Consider the following 25897-nt stretch of genomic DNA (forward strand, 5'->3'; position numbering starts at 1 on the left):
TCACTCTCCTCACTCCAGAATTATGGCTGAGGTAAAGCTTCACACCATAATGATGATGCCTTTACACATAAAATGTGTATAGGAGAGAAAGAGCAGCAAAGGTCTTTGATGTGACATTATCTTCTTAGTCATGCAGGTTTTTCTGCAATGGCGAAACTGTAGCATTACGAAACAATGCCACATTGTGCTGTGATGATAGTTGGCTACCTGTCTATGAATGGCAAGTCCTCGCAAACCATTCCCATGAATCTCCTGGTGAGAATTGAGCTGAGACTGACTCACTCATTTGTGTGAAGTGGCCACATGCTGGAGACTCCGCGGGACTTCTCTGTCAAGCTCCGATCACGATTCTGTGGTATTTCTACTTCACAGGCTTTGCTTTAGTCCTGTGCCACATATCATTGAAGATAGGAGTCATATATTAAACCATGTCACTCTAAAAAGTCATGAGATCCCTTGTAGTACAGTGGAGCACTGGCGAGTTAGGATTAGCTGATCAAGCCTTTGAAAATCAATTCAAATTTGTTAGGGTGCATGCAAGCGTTTCTCTCTGCTCTTTTTAAATCTCATCTCTGTCACTGTAGCTTTAGCTGATGCTGAGAGAAGATGTGCATTAGAGCCTTTATGGTATTATGTATTCTTAAGCGTCTGTAAACAGAAGTCGGGATGCAAGAATGCTTCGGAGTGGCTTAGTTAGGTCGTTTTTATAAGGTGAGCAAACAAATGTTAAGTCCGCGTCTCGCCTAATTTAGTTAGGATTTGTCCTTCTTTAAGAGTTCAGTTTATCTTTCACTCTGCTACTTTTTCTTTTATGCTGCCTTCAGGTGCCAGCTTTGTGCTTTGAGTGTCAAGTGTCAGAGAGGAAATCAGATACACAATTCACTAACAACAAAAATGGAAGTGTTGGTAGCAAAAGGTACAGTTTTGCTTCCTAGGGGTAAATCGCAAATTATAAATAAGGGAAAGCAAATTCCAGAACCAACGTGTCCTTGCTCAGCAGTGCAGGTTTCAGTTCACAACATGGTGCAAAATAAATACATACGCCACAAAAGACGCATATTATTTCTTCTGTGAGTTCCTTTGCTTTGTGGGTGCAACTTTAAACTCAAACACATTTGCACATTGAGATGTTGCACTCTAGTGAGCATAGAAATTACATACAAGTGTTTGCCTGAACATGGTTGTTCCTTTGAGCAGGCATGGCCATTTCACTTTGAGTCTTGCCTTATTGTGTCTCAGCCCCGTGTCACCGTTCCTTTCGATTGAACCAGAGACTAATTTATATTTTGTCCTGTCTTTTTTTCTTTGCCCAGCTGCCATTCAGGTGGAAATTACTCCACCACAAGGGGAGATCAGCGTAGGAGATTCCAAATTTTTCATCTGCGAAGGTAAGAGTGATCTTCCTACATCCCTCATTTAACACAGCTTGATGCAAATGTCACCTCATCTAGCAATATTGGCAGTATTTATTGAGGTAATTTGATGAAAGTAATACAAGTTAGGTTAAATAATGAGATTGGTGTACTGGTGGAGGAAAAAAGAGAAAAGATCACAAGGATAAATTGACGGGCTTATTCTGTGGAGGTGGTGGGATGATGAGATCTGAGTCATGTAAGAAATAAGACATAGAAGAGGTGGGAGAGAGGTGCTATATGAGAAGATAATGAGACAGAGGTCTTACATTCTCTCTGTGCATTTGTCAGCCTGTCTGTGATACAGATGCTGCTTACAAAAGACAGATCTGCAGTCTGCCATTACACAACATCTTCTTACATTTAAATAACGTCCTAATTTTCTGAATAGAGATTATTCATTCATTTGGTCTTATTAACCCAGGTTACTTCTACACTACAAAACAAAGCTGATGGGGACTGAATTAACAGCATACCCATAGCCCTTACGAGGGGTCGTCCAGTATGAAAATTCAAAGCATCTCTCTCGTTATCCCGTTGATGTGAGTTACAATCATGCTGGACAATGAATGAATTGCATTTTCTTGAATTTGAAATAGAAACTTCAAAACACTGCACAGCTACCTTCATAGGACTTATGAGTAAATAGTTTATTGAACCACCTGTAGCCGGACTAACTTGAAATAATCATTTCCTACATGACTTTGTCTCTCGACAGTTGTTCTGAGGTGTTTGTGCTGATAAGCTGTATTTGCTTTTTGCAAACTGCGGTGCATTATGTCAAAGCATCTCCACTTCTCAGTTCTCCAAAGAACACTTCCAAACATCCCATACTTGTACTGTCATGAACTTTAATATTTCTTATGTTGGCTGAGACCTGCTGAATCCGAGATGCAGTTTCTCTGAGCATTGCACGGTTTGATCTTGGGGTGAATTTGCTGAGATGTCTGCTCCTGGGAATATCATGGCAATGTGTTAATTTACAGCTGAATGCTCCAGAGCAGCAAAGTGACAAAACTTTTCCTTTTACAGAGGTGCTCACACTTGCACATATCCAAGTCAACAAGTCTATTTGATTTTCAGCACCAGGCAGCTACATACCCAATTGTTATGGAAGGAGTAGTGGTGGACTGTTTTTCACAGGAATTACAAAGTCCAGTCAAAATTTTCTTTTGCATACTACATGCAATCAATGTTTTTTTTTTTCTTTTTGAAAAAATAACCACTTCTCTCCCACTAATGACCTGTTGTTTCACTGCTTTTAGCAGAATGTTTCTGTAAAAATGAAGCCCTAAAAGCAAAGATGGGTGTCTGTGTGTGGAATATGAAGCCTTGACATTAAGTACTAAGTGATTTCATTCTTTGTTCTATGAAGAAATTTTTGCATTCGTTTGAACTCGAATTCCTCCGTTTGAAAAGGGTGTCAAAATACATTTAGAGCTGTTTGTGAGAGAAGAGATAGTATTAATAATTTTCAGGGAAACAAAAAACTGCCTCTGCTTGTACTACTGTTTATAAAAAGATGAATAATGTTGAAACGTTGTTTGATTTTTCTTTTAGTCAAAGTTTCCTCCTACTGAATAATCCTACTGAGGAAACAGAAATAATTCATATCTCCCTTTTTATGTTTTGCTGTGTCTGTTTAGTCTTTGGCTTTACATAACATACACTGGATGAAAACAGATTGTGATTTCACAGTAATGCTTCCAAACCATCTTCAAACCAAGAATTCTTAATTTCGTTTTGATATATTCTGTTCAAATTACGATTCATTTTTAACAATTTTTATTCACATTCTCTAATGAGAACAAAGTCTAGCTCAAACCTTAATCAGCTCCACATATGCATTCATCAGGGAAATAAGGAACTACAACTACTTTATTCCAACATGAACAGATGTGAAGAATATGAATGCCAGCAATGACAGTTCTTCCCCAGGTCATCACACAGTGCAGTGATCGTTGCAGTAAATTAAGTTTGAATTTTAAATTAAGATGCACACACTAGCTTTGTAATGTGATGTAACAGGCCCATGGCATCCTCTACAAGTTCATGCTCAGAGTCAAAGCGGGAGGCATATCTAAGCTATAGCAAAACATCAAAAGCACCAAACAAGATAACAGATTTCAGTTGCAATCCTATAGGTTCTGACTATTATTTACAGGCCACTTGTGAAATTCTTAAAAAAAAAAAGTTTTGCTTTTCTATCTCATTATTTACTTTGTTATTTTCAGTGGTAGGAGATGCTAAAGACATAGACTGGTACGCCCCCAGCGGTGAGAAGATCCTTCCCAACAGGGCAGACATTTTTGTGAGCCGCAGTGATGAAGCCACGTCGACTCTCACCATATACCACGCCACCGTGGACAGTGCTGGCATCTACAAGTGTGTGGCAAAGGATGGAGACAAGGAAGCCCAGGCCACTGTCCAAGTAAAGATCTTCCGTAAGTATGACCTGGTTTTGCAGTCTTTACAGACTTTACCAGTGAAGAGTGTTATTTTTTCACATGTTGGTAGTCAACATTACTGCATAAACTGTAGTAACTCAGCCACTATCAACGCTCTCTTTGAGTAATGCATTTCAAATAGAGAGAGCCAGTGTTTATGTTATTAAAGGTAACCTGATTTCCAGCTCCATACTGTTATTCTCAGTCTAGCTTGGCAAGCTGGACTTTGGTGAGTTTATCCACTGTATGAAACCAGCTGTTTAAGCACCGTCCCTTTAAGACAGCTTTCTTCCGACTGGCTGCCCCTCTCATAAACAGAAGATTTAAACAGCAGGTGTGAGGGGTTGCTGTTCTCCCAGCCAGGGCTGTGTGAAATGACCATAATAAGAACTGAACTATAACATACTGGAAACTGAGCATTTAGCTCACTCTGAAGTTTTTGGCTCATGGGGATTATTTCAAATATACTGACCTAATTATTGGAAACTTTGGTATGTGTAATATAAACACCAAAGTGAACCACTGAAATTGAAAATGTGTAAGTTTTCACCTTTACAAATGTCACTCTCTGTGTTAATACATATAAAAATGTGTAATATGTCCATTCCCCCACAGAAAAGATCACGTTCAAGAGTACTTCCAACCCGCAGGAGTTCATCGAGGGTGAGGATGCTGACATAGTCTGTGATGTTGTCAGTTCACCACCACCCACTATTATTTGGAAGCACAAGGGCTCCAAGATCCAACCTGCCAAAGATGGTGAGTCTGTTCAAAAAAAAAGAAAAAGAAAAAGAGGGGAAAAAACACCCCACTGCTTAGCTGCTTTCTCACATCCAACCTGCCTTTCCATTCCATCTTCTTAACTCTGTGAGCAGCCACCTTACCTCCCTGCCAATGCTGTTTGCCAGTTCATGCTTTCCAATCAATTTGCCACACTATTCCTCATCTCCCTCTCCTGCTGCCCATCATCTATGAACAAAGCCAACCGTTTTCCATTGGAAAGTAGTTTTAGACCTCATAGATGATGCGTGAACATGAAAATTGTATTTTTAGGCCTAGCAAGAGGTGGTTATTGTCACTAGAAAATGTGTCTGAGGGCACACCTGAGTTTAATTTTGCCAAATAAAGGAAAACTATAGTTGGAAAAAAAAATCTGAAAAACTCAGCATGGTTTTTTTTTAAGGAAGGAAAGTGTAATCTAAGAAAGCTTCTGCTGTCACTAACAACAATAACAGCAAAAAAAACCCTGTAATAAAACCTACCCAGATTTGCTAGTTTAGAATCAGATTTTTTTTGTTGCTTTGCAAATCGTAATCATAGCATCTGTTTCGGCAATGATGAAGTAAAGTTCAGCCACAAAAGCAAAAGTTGCTTAAGTCTGACCATCGTTGGTGCTCTGTGCATAAACAGTTTGCAAACCACCTCCATCTCATGTTCTGACTTCAGGTCATACCTGACACATTTGATGCCTTCTCTTTCAGCAGAGCTTCCCAAAGTGTGGGGCCCGCCCCATAGGGGGGGCACAGAGCCATTGCAGGGGGGGCGTGGTATGAAAAGGGAAAAAAAAAAAAAACGCGTGGACACTGCTAGCATGGGGCGCCCACACAAACGCAAAGCAGGAGGTGAAGCATAGCTGAATAGGTTTCCAAACCAACCTCATTCTAAGCCAAAGACTAGAAAATATGGTGAAGCTTATCTTCCCTTTGGTTTCACCTGCACAAGTGCCAAGGTAGGTCTCCCCTGCAGAATTGGTTTTCCCTGCATCGGGAGCAGCGCTGGGCTGTTTAAATCACGGACAAACAGTATCCCACAGTTGTTTATGTTTTTAAACCCATTTTGCACAGAGAGGCATTTTTTTGAAAAATGTATTGATAGCAATGTTGAATATTATTACAGAGGAAAAAAACAACTACATATAAAATAATTGCACCGTGACGCATCTGCCTTTGTAAATGGAGGGACAGTAACTGCGTGTGTATATGTAAGCGTGTAAAACCTGCAGATAGTCAGATTAACAGTAACAATATTTTGTCTCTATCTGCCATTCTGCAATTCATCTCATGTAAACAATAACGTGCGCACAGCATGATGTGAAAAAAGGCGCATACCTTTGACGTTGCGTGACGAACTCTGTATTCCTCGTCCACAGGTAAACGCAAAAAGGAGTTTTTAAAAAAACATCTCCGTTTTCAGTGATTCGAAACGCCGTTTACGTGTGGACGAAAGGTCCAAACGCATAGAAACAGCTGCGTTTTTAAAAACACCCGTGTAGGTGTGGACGTACCGTAAAAGAGTTGTTTATTACTACCTGTAATTTATTGCAGTTTACTTGTATTTGCTTAATTGTTTACTAAATGTTTGAGGTATGAAATACATTTTTCTTGTAAAACAAAGGGGGGCCTAGCAAAAAAAGTTTGGGAACCACTGTCTTTCAGGGTGGTGAGATCTTACTATTGCTCCTCATGTCTCACTCTGATTTTGTATGGATTGCAGACTTAAGGACCCACACCTAGGACCCGCGAGAAAGAGATCTCAAACAAAAAGCGAGCTTTAATCACTTATGATTTCATATAAACAACAACAGATAATGAAAGACGATTTAAAAGAAAAATGATGGAATCCAAAAAAGCCAGAGAATGAATCCAAAGAAGAAAACAGACAGCACGAGAGGAGAAAAAGAAGCATAAAAAACACAGGCAATGCAACAAAGAGAAGGAAAGGGCTCTTTATACACTGCACAGCGATTGCGGATCACACACACGGCAAAGGAAGGAAATGTAGATGAAAGTAATGCAGAAAAATCAAACAAACAGAGGCTCAAAACCGAATTGAAACACCAGAGAAAATTAACTGTTAAAGTAAAGCAGGAAACAACCCTAATCACACAGAAGAGACAACTAATAGTAAACACATTACAGAGGAACAGTGGGGAGGCAAGAACAATAATAATAATCATAAACCCACAACAATAGAAAAACTGGAAGCAGGAAATCCTGAAACGCATAAAAAAAGACCCTCCCCCCCACAGCTATCAGGATCCTCTTATCTTTATAAATACACACATACATTTTAACAACATTTTTAACCTCTAACTCTTTCTTAGTAAAGGAATTTTGTGTTTCGGGAGTTAGAGGTGTTTGATGTACACAATTGGGTCTCGTTCTCACTGCGCACGGGCGATCAGAGATGTAGCTTTGATGTAATTGAACATCTATTTTATCCATATGTCACATTAGTATATCAAAAAACACTATAAAAACTTTTCAAACTCTTCTTGTATTATAATCCCTTTATCTGTTGTTTGTCCTGGGTTTTGAACCATTTCTGCTTTGCCAGTAAGCACACAGAACAAAGGTGTTTAGCTCGGCTGTGGAGGAAACTGTGAGCGTGCACATACCGAACATATAAAACTGTAAGTGTTGCTGAACACTTTGCCAAAAAAATCTAATCTAATGTAGCTGCTGTGAATCCAAGCTGTCTTCTGTGTAAAATGAAATTATGAGCTTTTCAGCATTTGGTCTCTTCTGCCCAAAAATATGAGGAGGGCCTAAATTCATGTACAATATTTGGTAATCATTTAATCTGGCAATAGCTTCCTTCTTGGGAGGAGCATTGACCAAATTGGTCCAAAACAGCCATGGCTTAGCAAGTTCAGTGAAAAACTAGGATCTAGTGTGGGAGCTAGACATAAAACAGGAGTCTGGGTTTTGTTTCACACTTGAACCGGGGACTATTTTAACCTTGAAGTAACCCCTCCCTCGGTGACCGCTGGAGAGCCTGGAGTCACCACACTGTTGTGCTAAGCCTGCCTTTGTTCTTGGATTCTTGTCAAGGAATGTGTTTTTCACTGGAAAAGCCACTAATTGTAACCAACACTGAAAACTAAAAACTGCTTATGCAATTTTCTTCAGTGCAGTCGCTGACCTAACCCTGTGCTGCAAGCTGCAGAGTTAAAAATCCCAACAGCAACTCTTCCTTGTAAAATGTGTCACGGTGACCTGAATAAGAGCTGTTTAACAAAAGCGTTGTTTCTTCTTAACTTTTAGACTCCTGGATTAAACTTTAAAAGCTTTTCAACATTTCAGTCATTTATTTTTTGTACACTATGTAAATGTTTCACTCCCATGGATGGTGCGATGTGGTAGGAGTCACTGAGGTGGAATTGTTTGTTCAGTAAACTGTGTAACTCTTAAACTTGATAGGAAGAACACGTCACTTGATTGAGGCAACAGTCATTACTAAAATTAATGAGTCCCCTGTGTAAATTGTGGATTTTAATAAGTGCTGGATAGTTTTTCTCAATAATGTGTGAAAAATAACACCAGGTTTCTGTTAAGACAGCTCGCTGTGTTACTGTGCATTGTTTAATTAGAGCTGCAACTGTTTGTCAAGGATCTGGGTTTGATTAAAACATTGATAAAATATGTTTACTGTAGCCAGAGAGTCATGAAGCTCTCTCATCTAATAATTTGATTACCAGGAAGGATTTTCTCAATCTTGCCCCAACTGATCATCTCTTAATTCATAGAAGACTTATTAAATCACGTTTCTTTTGTTCCACTGTTTTGTTGAGAATGTAATCTTCACAATCTCGAACCTTTGTTCTTTTTTCCTTTTTTTGTAGTTCGATTTAAGATCATGGATAATGGCCACCTGCAGATCCGCAGCATTAAAAAGACAGATGAGGGCAACTACACTTGTGAGGCTCGTGTCATGGCCAGGGGAGAAATTGACTTCAAGACTATGAAGGTCATTGTTAACGGTAAGCAGTGTATACACCACCTTCTATGCTCTGCCTGCCCTGCTGTTTATCAATGTGTGGCTTAACAGAGCAGGGTTCAGTAATGAGCCAGATGGCTCTAAAACCCTTAAAACTTTTTTGTTGCTCCATTGATAGTTAGATAGTTAGTCAGATCATCTAGCCATCTTTTTCAAGTTTCTGGTTTAGAGAAACACATTCAAACAACTACAGACCAGAATGACGAGAAATTGGTTTTAAATTTGTGGATTTCTCAGAAAATGTTGCAGATGCTCTGACCTTTAGTAGCAACATTATCCCCAAATTGCTTTTAAATATCAAAGTCCTTTAACTATCAGGATGAAGAATTTTGAAAAATCTATTTAAAAAAATGATTTTGGGCAATTTTCTTGAGGAAATATCACTTCTTAAAAGCTACTCTGTAGATTTTCAGGGATAATTGCATTTTTATTTTCGAACCCTTTGACTAAATTAAGAAATAGACGTGTAACTATGGGAAATATCGTTATATGTGTGTGAAATATGTTCATTTCAGCTATGTTGAAACATCCAGTCTGTTTTATCACGACTCAATGGAGGAAACTTGAAGTGCATTTTGGATAAACTTTACTACAATTACATTATCCCCATGTGGGTTCGGTAGTTGTTTAAAACAAGTCAAACCAAAAAGGTTTTTTTTTTTTGTGAACGTTTTTTCAGTGTTTGGTTAATTTTATATGGAATGTGCAAAAAGAAGTAATAAAATCATTTATAGGTTTTGAATCTACATATCTAGATTAAACCTCTTTAAATATAATTTATAAATACACATTAGTTACTTGAAATTCAAATTAATCTTGTATCTTTTTCAGTGCTTCCCAGCATCCGTGTCAGGCACCCAGAAGTCAACGCTACAGCAGACGTTGGTAAATCAGCTTTACTGGCTTGTGATGCAGATGGCTTCCCGGAACCCACCGTGACTTGGGCACAGTACGTCATTCAATCTTGTTATCTGGCTGTTGTGACGAGCAGAGTTCAGATTTACCCCGGATCACGTCAGGAGAAATTTTGAGCTTCCACAAAAAAGGAAGCATTTTATTTATTCTTTTTTTCATCTTCAGATCCTCTTGTTCTTGACCTCGAAACAAGCAATATTAGTTAGAGCAATGAAATGAATAATTATGAATTACAAACTGTTATTCTTGGTGCACAGTAATCCTTCTCAGGTCCAAAACTTCAACGACAAACCAAAAAGAAACACTGACGTCAATACAAATGACCCCCCCCCACCCCCCTAAGTGGCAATCTGCCAAGCAGGTAAAAGCAGCCTGATAAGATTAAGCTGAGATGAATGATATTTGCAGCAGAGCAATGGAAGACAAACTATGCACTATACAGTGTACTAGTACTTAAAGCACATAGAGGGCTTTTATTAATTCCAGCTTTTCAATAGAAACTCATTATAAGTCACACTCATTAGTATTCATTAGCGAGCGGGAGATTTATATACTGTTACCTTTTGCTTTTTCACTTCAGCAGTCCATTTTATGACACAATGATATGGAGAGATATTCTGATGGCTTTTTACCTCAATGATCAAAATCCTTGTAATAACATCCACAGTAAAAGGGTAAATGAGTCATGTGTTTTTGCCTCTTACTAGATAAAGGGTTGATAGGATGGAGCTACATCTGCATAAAATTAGTCTTCCTGAAACTTCATTCCATGGCAATTAGGAATTTGTTATGCTACGCTAATGGCTGCAATTTATATTTACAGGTCAGTTCAATTAGTTACAAACATTCCTAATCAAAAAGGACCTCTGGGTTTTTTATCTTTTGTGCAGCAAGGAGCATCAATTTAACGGGGACATTTTTATAAGTTCGAGGCTACCCTTTAGCAGGATGTGCGCTACCCGAGGCAGCTGTCGGGGTATCTCTGTTGTTTTTTCTCCAGCTCTCCAGCTGCTGGACACAGTAATAATAAGGAAATAATACATCTCTGCATACAGTAGCGTGACCAGACCAGATTTGTGACTTTGCTGTTCATAGCTTACCAGTCAGTCCCCTTTATTCTTCTGTCCCTGACTCCTTTCATGCAGGCTTGCTTTTGATAAAGTTAATTTTTACATGACACTTGTTAATATATATTTATAGGGATTATGAATAGGTCAACAAGCAGAATAAACCAAAGTGAGAACAAGGTGCATATGCATCTTAGCAACCGCTAATTGGTAGTAGTTCAAAAATTGGTACTTGAAATGTGTTTAATTAAGTAAGTTCTGTTGATTAAAGAGGAGGTTTACTGAGTTAGTAATGATTTTAAACATTAACTTACCAATACACCAAGCATGTGCGTGCTGGAATAGGATATTTTTGTTTGACGACCACCGACTTGTGCAAATGTATGCTTTCGGGAGACGAAATCAAGGACGTCAGCCCGAACGTGTTTTTTTTCTTCATGCAGCTGTTTGCTCAGTGCACGTTAATATTCTTGGTGCATCATTCATGTCTGAATGCAGCAGTGAGGAGAAACCTTTAGACAAAGCATGATTGCTGCTGCATGAGTAAATAAGACGACTGAACTCAAATCCCGCTCACAGCTGTCTTTCATGCAGCAGATCTAATGTGTGATCCTGAGGAAGAAGCAGGCCCTGGCTAGAAGAGGGTTAAGATGGACAGGAAGGTTGTTGGGAGGATAGATGTATGAGGCGGTGAAAAAAACATAGGGGTAAAGCTCTATTTGTTCTAGTCGCTGACAGGCCTGTCATTCACTGTCTGGCTGCTGGAGCAATGCTGCTACTCCAGGTCTACGAACACTTAATTCACTACAAAAGAAAAAAGAAAAAGAGAGAGATTCTAACCTCAAGTGAAAGTTTGGCTCCTGAGAGTAGGAGTGTTTTCTGAAATCTAAAAGAAGCATCGTCATCATACAATCGGTGTATGACCTTCTTAAAAACAAGGCTGAAGGAGACCAAAGGCAAACAGAATCTGAGGCAATGTTGGAGGTGTTCTTAGAAGCACTGAGCACAGGACAGCGTTTTTTGGTCTGCGAGGCTTTGTTGTCTGCGAGCTGCTTGCTTCAGTAGATAAAACCCCAACAGTTCTTTGTCAGTGAGTTTAGAAAATTATTCGTAGGCTCCTCAAGTTGTGCAAGTAAATACATGTGACGCGGACACTTGTCTTTTCCTCTTTTTCCCCCTTGCTACAGTAACGGCGTTGTCCTTGAAGACGGCGATAAGTACAGCCTCAATGAGGATGGTTCAGAATTGTTAATAAAACATGTCACCAAAGTGGATGAAGGAGATTACACGTGCATCGCCAAGAACAAGGCGGGAGAGAAAGCGGAGGAAGTCAGCCTAAGCGTGTTTGGTAAGAAAATGACTCCATTTGCTGATGGTTTGCTTAGCATAAAGAACACGGCGGCTGGTTTTTTTGTATCATCTCTGACATTTCTTTGTTGTACTTTGTGCACTTTGCTGCACACTCGTATCCTTACGCAGCTGTGAAACATAAAGTGCAGTATCTCTTTATGAGGAAATTATGTAGTCCTGTGGCTCTGTTATAACTCAGTGGGGTATGAAACCACTCTGTATTCCTTGCCACAGTAATACTGAAACGTCTCTATCAGCCATGGATCAAATGGCCATGTCAAATGTGTCATTCACAGTGACGTGATCATTTGATCGCATATATTCATCTGTCAGCAGCTGATGAGTTTATGTGGTGATTTGAACCTAAGAATTTTTCCACCTCTACTATCAAACCCAGTTAATAGAAAAAAGGCAGGTGGATTAGTGGTAATAGCTGTTGATAAATGTCAAGCATCTATTAGCTGTTTAAAAAAGAATAAAGAAACAGATTAAATATTTGAAATTGCCCCGCTGACTCTCGTTGGAGAAGGAGCTTTAAACCAAAGGTACCCACATTTATGTGTCTAGAAAACCAATTCTAATAACAGTTTCTGTCCTGCTTCTAGTCCAACCCAACATTACCTACTTGAGTAACCAAACTGCTTCGGAGTTTGATGATCAAGTCACCCTGACATGTCAGGCTTCCGGTGACCCAACACCTACAATTTCCTGGAGTTTTGGAAACAAGGTCTTCACTGAAGGAGAACAGGTAGAGTTGCTGTGTGGTCATGCACCAGAAACCATTTTTTTCCAGTTAATAGAAGTGTTTTAAAAAGCCAGTGTTTTTAGGAAAAGGGGTGCTAATGACAGAGAGGTACCAAAAAATAAAACTACAGTTGTTTGAGAAATTTGCCTAAAACGTTTCTGCTCTTAAGGAACAACATGGCAAACAACAAATTAAAAAAAAATGTCATTTAGAAAAGATAAAGTGGATGAAAGCTAGAACAGAGCCTCCACATAATTTGTACCACTTACATATTATGACCTGCACTGTAATATACAATACAGCACATGCTCTCCAGATTTGTTGGCAGCTGTTATTAAATACAATTTTCAGAAAAAGGCTTCAATTTCAATTTTCAAAAACTCACATGGACATTTTTAAGGAATTTTGTCAGCCATTCACTGACTTTCATTTTTTTAAATTCAGCCTTGAAATCCCACCAATTATTTTCACTTCCGTCACTTTTCATCTCATGGCATTAATAACTAATCAGCTGGCTATTCAACTCCACCCACGTGCTGGGAATGCAGCTAAAAGTGCTTCGTACATTTCTCATTGTTACATGAGTTTGAACTTTGCACAATGAGGTTTTGATGTTGCTTCACGATCTCTCTGAACTTTTGACAGCCTTGTCTTATACAGCCCGAGTTGCTTTAATGCTTTTGTACATTTACATTGTGACTGATAGAGGAGAGAGAGTGCAGACTTCTTATGTCTCCCCACATGTTTTTAACAGCGCATCTGACACGCTACAACATCTTTTATTCATTGGCTTTTAATGGAAATTTCTTTCCTTTTTTTGTGAATTTACTATAAAAAGTGCTCTTTTAAAATTCACAGGAAATCAAACAAGAGTTTAAAAAACAAAGTGAAAATGATTTAATTGGCATTAGCTTAATTATTGCTATGAATCAGATTTTTGTGATTCCAATTATGCCACTCTGGCAAACTACTGTGATAATCCACTTTGGGAACAAGTGGGCACTTTTTTCCCAGGATGAACACGATATGAGTAAAGCAGCCACATAAGGGTTATGCATCTTTGTCATGCTTTGGCGTATATCCTAGTTTTTCCTCTTCATGTCCTTCAGGAGCACTGGAGATAACGCTGGATTAAAGCTTTGCTTATAGGATATGGTAAACGGCTTCTTAGGATGTGTAAGCTATGAACACCATTCCTTTCCTTATTTTCTCCATTGCAGTGGTCACAGCATTCTGGCAGTTGCCAGCCTAGTGAGAGAGTCTCATCCGAAGTCTATTGTCATGCTCTTATCAGCTCATTAAAATTGTATAATTTTGAAAAATCCATCTTAACGGTCTATTCTGACAATGCACATGGTGCTAGCAGCAAACAGATTAGTCACTTCAGAGGGGTAATTTTCTGTGAATGCAGTAAACAGTATTAAGATAATTACCTCGCTGCCTCCACCGGGTTTTTGGATTCGGGAAAAACATTTCATGCACTGGTTTGTGATTCAGCTTGCGTTACATACTGCCACATGTTTATATTACTTCTAAAAGCACTAAAGTTGGACACTGCATATTTCCCTGATACACAGAACAGCTGGGTTGCAGACTGGTTGCTGGCCTCGGGACATTTGCTGTGGAATAACAGGAAAAAAGCACAATTTGGCATAAAACTTGTTCCTGCCAACAATATGCTGGCATTTAATTAGGCATAAGATAAGCTGTACCCTGTCACTACAAGCAGCATTTAGCATGAAAACCCTGAGTCCATTTTTTGTTTGACTGTTGAGAGGTATTGTAACTCCTGTGAAATATGTTCCCACACAAAAATAGTTCAACAGTGTTTGTTGTCCTGCCATAGCAGACACAGTTGTTCTTCAAATGTTTCAAATGACACAGGTGTGTAAGAACAATAGAGGAACTACTCTTGGAGCTACACACTGTAAATGCAATGAAAGCACCTGTCCTGTTATTTCCCACAGGGCATAAGAGAGTCAGCTGCACAGTATTTTGGGCCATGCTGGCCTACTTCATTTAACATGCTCTGTCAGCTGGTGCATTGTGATGAATTATGTCTGAAAGTTACCATGTAGCTCATTTTCACATTAAATATATCTCTGTGAAATGAACTATTGATTTTTGGTGGAATAATATAAAACTAAAAAGACCATGGTAATGACTGTCTGACAAACTCTCTTCTAGTCATATTGTAAACATTCTCTATACTAATAATTGTAAATATCGTTGATACAGTTGTTTAAGCATTCAGACGGCTAATTGGAGAAAATATAACATTATTGTGAGACTGTGCACCAAATGTGGCAGTTATATTTACAGCAGCAGGATGATTTAAATCAATTCAGTTTTATTTATAATGCACCGAATCCCGACAGTCACTTCAAGGTGCTTTTTATCATTATTTATCTATTACCCCACAGTAATAGAGTGAAAGCTCCAGCATTCAGATGACCCCATATGAGCGAGCACTTAGTGGCAGTGGGAAGGAAAAACTCATTTTTAGCAGGAAGAAAACTCCAGAACCAGGCTCAGGGAGGGGGCAGCCATCTGCTACGACTGGGGAGAGACATGGGACAAAAGACACACTGTGCAAGAGAGCCAGAGATTAATAATAACTAATGATTAGATGCAAACAAGAAACACTTGAGTCCTAATAGTTAAGCTTTATCAAAAACGGAACGTTTTAAGCTTTACTTTTTAAATTTAATTTAGAAGTTTACACAGTGTGTGTCCAAAATTTAAGCTGGGAGCTGGTTCGACAGACGAGGGGCCTGCAGCTGAAGCTCCCACTCTACTTTTATATCCTATGAAGTAAGCCTTCAATCCAAGAGCAAAGTGTTATAATGGGGGGGGATATGGAACTATGAGGTCTTTAAGAATGGAAAAAACTGTAGGATATTGTTGTTTCTGAACAACATTGTACTAAAGAAGAATGTGTTATTTATTCAGTTCTTGTAATGCAGACATCTCGTTAAGTTGTTCTTAAACTGAGACGGATTTTATTTTAGACTTAATGGCAAACTTGTGCAAATTATCCGTTCACCACTCCGGTTGTGCTGGAAAATGATCAGTCTGTACATTTGAGTCAGTTAAAATATTCTCATATTTTCCTATTAACTGTGCAATTCATCACTGCCAATCAGCTGCGGCAGCCGTGACTGTATTGCGACTTTCTGAATGTAATCTTCCACCTGCAAGACAGGACTTGCATGTCGTATTCACAGTTGCCACTGAATGTCTTCTATTCACAGGCTGTCATCATCCCTCTCCTCCCTATCTATCACTGTCAGATACATTTTGATTTAATGTTGCTGTAGTCAGAAAATCCCGCTGATCATTTGGTAATAGCTGTCACTAATTTTCATTGGATCTTCATTCATCATTACTTTCCTGTTTGCCACGCTCTGTCTTCCATTCACATTCTAGTTCTACATTCATACCAGCCAGGGTACGAGAGCACAGACATATTCATAATGATGTGCAATGACAGAACAGGAATTTTTCTGTCTTCGGCTTCTTCTTTTGAATATTACTGGCTTGAGAAAAACACAGCTAATGGCGTCATTGTGTAATGTATGATTAAGACATCATCTCAGTTCAGCTGAAGGTCTTTGTGGTTTGAACGTTTATACCACATGATAGGAATCTGTACGTAGTTTATATTAATAGAGGATAAGTGGTGGAAGTCAATGTTCTGTACTTACATGAATGAGTTAATCAAGATACATACTGTAAGCCATGATGAGAAAATGTGCTGATTAGGAAACAAAGTCCCTAGGTGCCGGTAGTGGTTCTTGTATAATTAGTTGCAGTGCCTTGTTTTCCTTAGTGTGCCTCCAAATTCTCTCTTATTAGAGTACATTAATTAATAACTGGCCCCATGCAGCTCTAGGAAAATGTGCTCGAGTTTGGCATTTTGACCATTTCTGTTACTTCCTTGATTGCCAAGTTGGAAAGCCTGGCCCTCATCATAACAGTCATTTTCACATCAAGAAAACCTTGAACTAGACAATGCCAAATGTTCAGCTAGCCTTTAAGCAAGAAGTAATCTGAGAAAATGAGGATACACGTTCATGCGTTTTTAACTTTTCTCCCACAAGTAGCTACACCTTTAATCCCTCATTCCTCTGTTACCTATTTTACTCAAAATGTGAATATTTTATGAGCATTTCTTATTAAGGACAGTGCTTACTGAAGTCATTATGTGCAATCTGCTTACCTCTTCATGCCTAGAGGCTACTTCCATCTTTAACATGTTGTGCGTTGCAAAAACAAAGTAAACTATGATTGATAGCATTTAAAAGACAGATAAAAACCAGAAACTACCAAGAACGGAGAAAACGCGCTTGTAGATATTCTGGAAATTAATTGGCAACAATGTATTTGCTTGAGTTTGCTTTAACAATCTAAAACAAAACCATGGAACGGTATTTAAAAGATTCAGTCATTGCACATTGAAGCCAGTCTGCATTCGTTCTATGTGGGTCATTTCCAAAAGCTCACTTTGTTCCACTGTGTCGCTGTTTGTCTTTGCCTCTTTGCTTCTGTCCTCTCTAGGCCTCTTGGACTCGACCAGACACATACGAGGTATGGCTACCAAATATCGTAGCCTGATTCTAGATGTACTAGCCCAGACTTGCATCATAGACTACCACTTTTACCCCCACCACCTTTTTTTGTTTTTGTTTGCAGAGCAGAAGTGTTATCACTCAGCCCACATTTAATATGCACCATATTTAGTTTTGCGCTTAATGTGTAGACTAATAGCCACGTAGTACAGTTCATTTAATACATTTAGTTCCAGTATGCATTTAGACTTGCTCCATTAGTTTATCACTGTTTATTTTTGTCAACAAATTTCCATGTGAGACGCAGGCATCTCGGTGTAGACCAAGTAGCTCCATTCTTTGTTTCCTGCTGCACAGTGTGGTGAATGCTCAGACTTTGCATGAAAAAAAGATGAATCCTGTATTGTTGATTGATCAGCAGCTGGACACCCAAAAAAAACACACTGTCTGCTCTGCTGTGAGCAAACTAACTCTAACTCACCAAACTCTAGCAAATAACAGAATGGATTTTAATGGTGTAGCCTTCTGTCATGGGCCAGGGGCCTGCATGTTTTTGTTTCAACTGTGCACTGAAGTAGCTGCCTCATTCAGTCACCTTGGGGCCTCATTTATACTGTGGTCTCACTAGGTCAGCTCACCCAAATGGGAAAAAAAGTCTTCCTTGCCCCTGGTCATATGTAGCCAAGTAGAGAGTTTTGATTTTGTTTCTCCAGGATTTGAGAGGTTTTTTTTCAACCTCTAATACAAAGAAGGTTGACAGAATTCTGTTTGCATTGTCCACTTTTAAGGCTCATGTTTAGGTAGAACTCTTAGAATGGCATTAACAAGCATTTTTACAGGGTAAGCTTAAGGATGCCAAGTGTGTTTGCATTTTTAAAAAATCCCAAAGCACTTGAGCTTCCTGTTCTGTTGTTTGGCACAAAAGAAAAACATGCAAACTCTTGGCCTGCTGCAAAAACAATTACTACCTTTGGATAGAACTGACACAGTACAATCAGCTCACTTCACTCACCACTGTGACAAGGAACCAAGCTAAGAATTAACTGTCATATTCAGCATCCATAACACACAGATTCAGAGTTTTGACAAGTTTGTCCTAACTGGCTTCAATAACGTGCTTCAATCAGTCATAGCACTCATTTCCTGCTGATGTAATGCTGCAAAGTTTTTTTCCACACGCCTGTTTAACATAGCCTTATCCCAGCATGTGACAATAATCACGTCACCTTGTTGGGCTGTTGACTGGGTTTTAAGTTGCGTTTTATGGATCTACTGCTGTGACCTATGCTTTTATGTTTTAGCGGGAGCACTTTCACATTTTTTCTTACCTCTCTGAGCCCAGTCTAATCCAAGGGTCACTACAGATTTTTCAGTACTTGACATCCTTGACTGTGCACTTCATTACAGAAGTTCAATTAAAGACTACTTCTTTGGTGTTTTTATTGTTGCTATTACTTTGTTCTAGTGATTTACTGATGCTTTTGCTTGCTTGTTTATGTAGGAATACATGTGAGCAAAGAGGTAAGGCTAAAGACTGCATCTCAGTTGAAAGAAGCTTTTTTTTGGCTTTGTATGATGTCAATGAGAGCAGCTATTCCTTACGACAGACCTATGCAAAGACCTATATGAAGAAAGCTATCCTAAAGGGAGGAGTAAGGGATCTACATTTGCCTGTTTTAGACTGAGGGGCTGCACCTAGGCCCAGGTACTTTGAACTGTGAATCATGCAGACTACTTCAATAAATTCCAAGAATAAAGCCATAGAGTTAGATGTGAACAAACGAGCCCATTAAATATTTTTCTTGTAGGCCCACACAGAAAGTCAGCTGTCAGCGAATGTACTTATTGCGGCACAGAATGGATCGAACAGATCTTCAGTAATAGCGTCGGCCTTGCTTTCATTGGACGTTAGGTGAACCGAGCTGACAGGTGTTAATCAGCAACCCTAAAAAGCAGTCATTAAACAATTAGTCATAGAAGACAATCGAACATGAAAGGTGAAATTATGCTAAGGACAACAGCAAAGCCTTTTCACTTTATCTTTATTTCATTAAGAAGTGCACTTTGGAAGACAGTTTGACACTTAAACCAGATAAAAGTCTGATTATTATAACCTGCCTACTGACTGATTTTCAACTCATAAGAAGATCATATGACCATGTTGTTGACTGCTTGTTTTTCTTTTAGCAACTCGATGCATGTTAAGTAAAGACAATTATAGATAAAGGAAATGGTTTAATAGAACTCTATTTACCATTTGCCTTTAGTTACCCGTCTCCTTAAATTAACCGTTGTCTTAAAATCGTAACCTTTTTCCCGCCTCAACACTTTGGAGGGCTTGAGAATGCCAAGTAGAGAAATTGCACTTAGTTTTCTTGGTATACTTCTCCTTGATGAAAGATTTGACAGTGGAGAAATTAAAAGAATTAAGGACAGAAATAGATGGGGAATGATAAGCAAGCAACACAAGTCCCAGGCTGGATTAAAAGTATGAATAGCCTACCCCTTTGTATATTCATGTTCTGTTCCTTAAACCCCTGGGCCATCAGGGTGCTCCATAAATCAACATTCTAGAAATTAAAGTTGACAAGGACCACTCCCAGTAGTTTCAAAGTTAAATTTTTGGAGGAGGCACAGGTTTGTCCTGTCCGTCAGGTGTTCTCCACAAATATATATCTTCATGTGCCACGTTGTGTTAAAGGATCCTGATACCAAATTGGGAGACAGTTACTCATGAGCTGAATTCTTGATGTAGCAGAGTTCATTTTTTTAAACTGTTGGCTCAGCTCGCCGACATCTGCTTTGTTAAAAAGTTCTATTTTTAGCTGCCTAAACTGCCTCATTTTTTTCAAAGGAGGAGGTGGTTATAAAATTTCAGCATGTTATTAATACAGCGCTAACATCGTTTTATTGAGCTAGTATTTTGGGAAGATAAAGCATAAATGGCTCTTGCACCGTGATTGCTGAGAATAGCAGATCTACATCTAATGAATACACAGACAGAGCCTGTGCATGTTATGCCTGACAGTCTCCCTCTTCATGTAACACTTGCCGGACAGAATGTACGACAAGCAAAACACGTGTACAAAGATTTGCTCTGCAGATCAAATCAGCAGTGACTGCAAAATACAAGACACTGAAAAAATCCTGTCCATACATCGCCTTACAAGTCTACCACCATAATTCATTTTTGTAATTAAAATGATTTGGTTAATGAATGAATCCTGTTCAAAGGTCTCCCCTCTCCCTGCTACCTGTGCTGTATCATTAAAGCATTATTCTCTATTAACCTTTTTTCCTGTTTATATTCCACCAGTGTACCCAGTACAGCTCTTTCCTGTGTTACTGCAGTAAGACAAGATTAATGCTGCCCTTTCAAAATGTTCCAGGACACTCCCTCAGATCTTCCGTAAACAGCAGAAATATTTCTGCCACATCTGCGTCACCCTGCTCTGCAAAGAAAAGCTGTTTTTGACGTAATACTTACACAACAAATATGACTCGGTTATATACTACATCTATATTCTAGTTTACCGGCCAGAGCTTTGCACGCCGAAGCTCTAGCTAGAATGCCTAAAATAAAAAGCAAATACTATGGCACCTAGAACGAAGATGTATATCTCCTTTTTGTGTCGCCTGTGTCCCCCAAAGGGAAGATAAACTGTTACAGGTTTTTTTAACAGCCATGGGTTTTATAGGCTTGCAGTTTTATTAATCATTTCATAGGGCTTCTCTTTATTACCGATGTTGTTTTTTTCACCTACTGACTTTCACCATGCGATTTCAAAACAAATATACTTTTTGTCTTCGCAAAAACGGTGCAGAACTTGAAGCCCCCCCTCTGCTTTGGGCTTGTATTTGCATCAGGTTACATGCACAACAGAGAGAAGCTAGGATCCACTGCATTTGTTAAAAAAAACAAATGAGGTCGTTGGGCCACTTTTGATGTCAGCTGCACAGCTGTTAAGAGATCACTCTAAGTAAGGCATAACACATGCTTGGAATAGCAGTATTAGCTCAGTAGGCAGGCTAATAAATGTGATCTCTTAATACAAATACAAACCAGATTTAACAAGCTGTTTGTTAAAAGTGCAGTTATACTGTTCCAAGTGCAATTAGACTGCCTGTAACCCTGCAACCAGACTGCTAAATGGTAAGGACAGCAATCGAGTTTGCAGGTTATTAGCCAGGGCTCTGACGCTGGTTTAATAGTTATCCCAGCAATAGTTTTTCAGAGGCCAGGATGTCCAGTCTGTTGCTGTTTATATATATATATATATATATGAGAAAAGAATAAATTTTAGCAGCATATTTGTAAGATTTTTATAACTAACGTTATTTTTTTTAGGATTTAAAGGAAGGAGTTGTTTGCTCCTGTGGCACTCACTTCACACAAACAAAAAAAACATAGAATAAATTTAGCCTTATCAGCTAATAGCATCCAAGGAATACTAAATTCTCTCTCAGAAGAGTTCATTGCAGTTGTAGCTTTTATGTTGTCTCCATCCCGCTGTTCTTGTGGTATTTCTGCACTGCAGTTCACATGGCTCACCTGTCAGTCAGTCGTCACATTTTTTTTCTTTTTTTTAACTCTTGCTTTCTCAGTTTATAGTTCCCACTTTATCTTCTACTCATTTGTCCCATTTGCGCTAGCAAAACAACAAATGCAGACTGACCCTTTAGCCCTGTTTTATATAAAACTACCTGTTTATAAGTGAGAATAATTTCTTTCTCTTCTTCTTTATAGAGCCTTGATAGAAATGTGGTGGTGCGCAGTCATGCACGGGTGTCCTCTCTCACCTTGAAAAATGTCCAGTTTACATATGCTGGACAGTACCTCTGCACCGCCAGCAACTCCATCGGCCAGGACGCCCGGCACATGTACCTGGAAGTCCGCTGTAAGTCACAAAACTCTGCCTGGCCGCACGCTCCAGTGGTTTATCTTTGCTGTCAACACAGATAACCATAAGTTTGCACTGTTATATGTACAAATATGAAACTGATAAGAGCTGCTGTTGCTGCTGACATCTGCTTAATAAAATGTCATCGTTTTAACGTTTCATTTTAGTCTGTTGGAAACGGGGTAGGAGTAGTGTCTAAAAGAATTCTTTTATGGAAACTCTGTTGCTACATTTATCTTTTATAAGTTGTTGCATCAGCCAAAAAACAGTCTTCAAAGAGCATGTTAAAAGTGTTAGTTACTATTGTTAAATTACGAAAATCTGTTAACCGTGATACAATATACTGATTTATCAGGCAGTGAAGGTCAGTTTGTTCCTGCAGTAATTCATTTCTTTCCATATATGGAGCCCAGATGTTTTTGTCGATTTCTATCTGTGCTCAGGCACTGGATCTTTTTTTTTTCTCTGTCTCCAAAAATGGTTTCTGACAGCACCTAGAGAACTTTCTCGGGTTTTGTTCTTTAGCTGATGGTTTTAGCTGTAGGCAAGGAAATCTATAGCACTAGCAATTTAACAGTAAGAGCAAGAGAGCATGTCTCTCCAGTCAAGAATAACTTGATACTCATGACATCGATTTAAACCACTGCTGCCTTGTGGCTGCCTTGCATGTGGAAATCTTTTTCTCATCTCACACAGATATTTCTCCTCATATGCATGTTTAATGCTTATTCAAAAAGGTGTCTCTAGATGGAAGGTCTCAGTGTGACACCAAAACCTTGAGCTGGTTTCACAAAGAGAGGATAGAAAAGCATTTAGACATTAAAGAGGCAATGTGTGCTGTCAGGTGTAGCAAACATTAGATAAACTGTGCTTGGTTTGTCTAACATTACTTCATTATTATTTAATTTATACCAAGCTGTTGACAGTATCAATTTTCAATTCAATTCAGTTTTATTTATACAGCGGCAAATCACAACACCAGTCGCCTCAAGGCACTTTATTTTGTAAGGTAGACCCTACAATAATACATACAGAGAAAAACCCAACAATCATATGACCCCCTATGAGCAAGCACTTTGGCGACAGTGGGAAGGAAAAACTCCCTTTTGCAGGAAGGAACCTCCAACAGAACCAGGCTCAGGGAGGGGCGGGGCCATCTGCTGCGACCAGTTGGGGTGAGAGAAGGAAGACAGGATAAAAGACATGCTGTGGAAGAGAGCCAGAGATTAATAACAAGTATGATTCAATGCGGAGAGGTCTGTTAGCACATAGTGAGTGAGAAAGGTGACCAATGTTATCGCAGATAGTAACAAGATCAGTTAAAGTCCTTAAGGGTGAGGGTATCATCTTCAAGCCCATTCTCAAATTAGCTGATGCATTAAAAATGACTTAACAGCACAAAAGAAACAAAAGCAAACTTCCATACGTCTAAATTTAAAATAACATTCTTATAACATTGTGTCGTAAGTGTTTTTAAATGTACTACAGCAGTTACAGGTAATTAAGAACAACTCTTCAGGAAATCAGGTATCAACCCTGCTTTTGGATCCTAGTTCTTACTGATGTCTTTTTAATATCTATCTTCTTTTATTTGATATGAAGAAGCCTCTAAAAACAATCTATGGTCATTGTCAGCCTCTCTGGCTTTCCATTAGCACTACTCATGTGCAGTGTCCCTTTAAGCTCAGTTTTTAAAACCTTACAATGTAGCTACAGCCCATTGGCTCACAGTTTGCCACACATGAAGAATCAATCAGAGGCGAACTAAGATTTCAGTTCAGAATCATCCAGAGCGCACAGCAGCATATCAATGACTAACCTCGTGTTGTGGATGGATCATCTCAGATGTTCTCTTGACTGAAGTTTGGTCATTTTTCAGCATCTTCCTTCTGTCATATGGTTGCATTTGTCTCAGCCCATCAGGGACAGTCACATTACCTTTGATGGAGAGTTAACATTCATCATCCATCTTGGCATGGTACCAGTCAAAAGGTACACTCAGGGGTACACAGCAGATTTTAAACTTCCCTTTATTTTTGAGCAACAGTATTTGAATATACTCCATAGTGTAGCTGACGTTGTTTCACATAGGACTAAAAATAAGTTCTGGATCTTAATCGTGGGCATTTTTCACATCTGTCTTTGCAGGACTGGACATGTTCTTTGAAGCTTGCAAGAAATGCTGTAAAGCCTAAATTGTACTTTCTGCAGCTGGTCAACCGTGAGAGTCTGTGACACTCCAAGTAAGGGTCAACAGTGCGAGACTGTTGGCCCTTTTGATCTTTAGGGCGGTGTACCAGGAGAATTACAATTTCAACAAGTTTGATTTTTTTATATAGACACTACAAAGCTCCAGTGTGCTACAGCAGCGGTCCCCAACCTTTTTTGCGCCACGGACCAGTTTATGCCCGACAATAAATGTGTCGCGGATAAATACAACAAAATAAAACTAGTACTGGTACCGAAAAAAAGATGATTTATTCATAACACACTTGAAAAGACCCAGGAAAACAGAGTTAACGATCAAAACGATAACAAAATAACGCTGAAAACCAATAAAAACCCTGAAAACCATACATTTCACATCTGAGCCTCAACTCTCGCGGCCCGGTACCAAACGACTCACGGACCGGTACCGTTCCGAGGCCCGGGGGTTGGGGACCGCTGTGCTACAGCACCAAGAAAAAACAAAATGACCCTAATAGTACAGTGTATGTACCCTGGTGATGGTTTAATGCTCCATCAGCACCAAACTATAAACTAGTGCTTTGATGTGTATAAAATTATACTTGATCTCATTTTGACGCCTATCAAATGTTACTTAATTAACAAAAAAAAGAGAGCGAGAGAGAGAGAGAATGAGAGAGGGAAATAAGGCCAATGGATGCTTAATTGGATTAATATGCCCCTGTGCTCAGTGCGCTTGTAATTTGCTTAGAGATATAATCACAATTCAGCATTGATAGAGATGTTTAAGGGCTTGCTAGAGTAATCATCAAATTATCAGGTAGCTGATTTACTGTTGCCAAGCAATTATCGATAAGAAAAGGTGCTTTGTCGTGGACACAGCTCTCACTCACTGTCCCCTCTATCACCGCTCACCCACTCACACAATGGAGACGTTATCGAAGCATGGAAGTTCCTATCTGCCTCACAGCATGATCCCATTAGTTAGGCTGAGCATGTCTAGGTTTGTTCCTGAAGGACTGATAGGAAAGTGTTAATGTCCTTTCTGTTTGACTTCCATTTTGTCAGAGGTTGAAGTTTGTTTAACATGAATGTCTAATGAAAACACTGTTTGAGCTCCAAGCAGGTCACCTGTTACATACTCTTTCTGATTCTCCTAGTCCTGCTGGATGGAGAATTAGAAATTGTAACTTTAGATTTTGCTTTTTATTACAGACTTATGCATGGCTTTTTTCCCCTGCGGTTGTTAAGAGCTGAATATCAGCAAGCATGATGATATTTTAGTATTGAAGCTGCACAGAGCCATTGTTGGCTGCCTGTAGTTCTATTGAAGAGTAACCCCTGCAATAGCCAATTATTCATTCAAGTTAGGATGTCCTGATAGCCAAAGACAAGCTAATTCACCTACTTGGTGTATGGGCATAAGACAGCATTTCTTTCTGCGATACTGATATTGATTACATATTGTATGAAACTGACAGATCAATGAGAGAAAGAAAAACTAATTCATACTACAGATTAAT

General features: G+C 39.1%; 1 protein-coding gene across 3 annotated transcripts in view; it reads left to right on the forward strand.

Annotated features, from left to right (window-relative positions):
• The window catches only part of ncam1a (neural cell adhesion molecule 1a), a 269507-nt gene that overhangs the window by 184376 nt on the left and 59234 nt on the right, over positions 1-25897 (forward strand). For 2 of the 3 annotated variants that reach the window (XM_082549406.1, XM_082549404.1), the window contains exons 2-10: positions 1314-1388; positions 3647-3856; positions 4475-4618; positions 8484-8621; positions 9470-9587; positions 11808-11968; positions 12576-12718; positions 17276-17305; positions 22034-22184. In XM_082549406.1, the coding sequence (XP_082405532.1) occupies positions 1314-1388; positions 3647-3856; positions 4475-4618; positions 8484-8621; positions 9470-9587; positions 11808-11968; positions 12576-12718; positions 17276-17305; positions 22034-22184 (1170 nt within the window). The remainder of the gene's footprint in view (positions 1-1313; positions 1389-3646; positions 3857-4474; positions 4619-8483; positions 8622-9469; positions 9588-11807; positions 11969-12575; positions 12719-17275; positions 17306-22033; positions 22185-25897) is intronic. The other variant, XM_082549405.1, reaches the window with a different exon arrangement.

The sequence above is a fragment of the Aulonocara stuartgranti genome (assembly GCF_965226115.1).
Source record: "Aulonocara stuartgranti genome assembly, chromosome: 10".
Taxonomy (NCBI): domain Eukaryota; kingdom Metazoa; phylum Chordata; class Actinopteri; order Cichliformes; family Cichlidae; genus Aulonocara; species Aulonocara stuartgranti.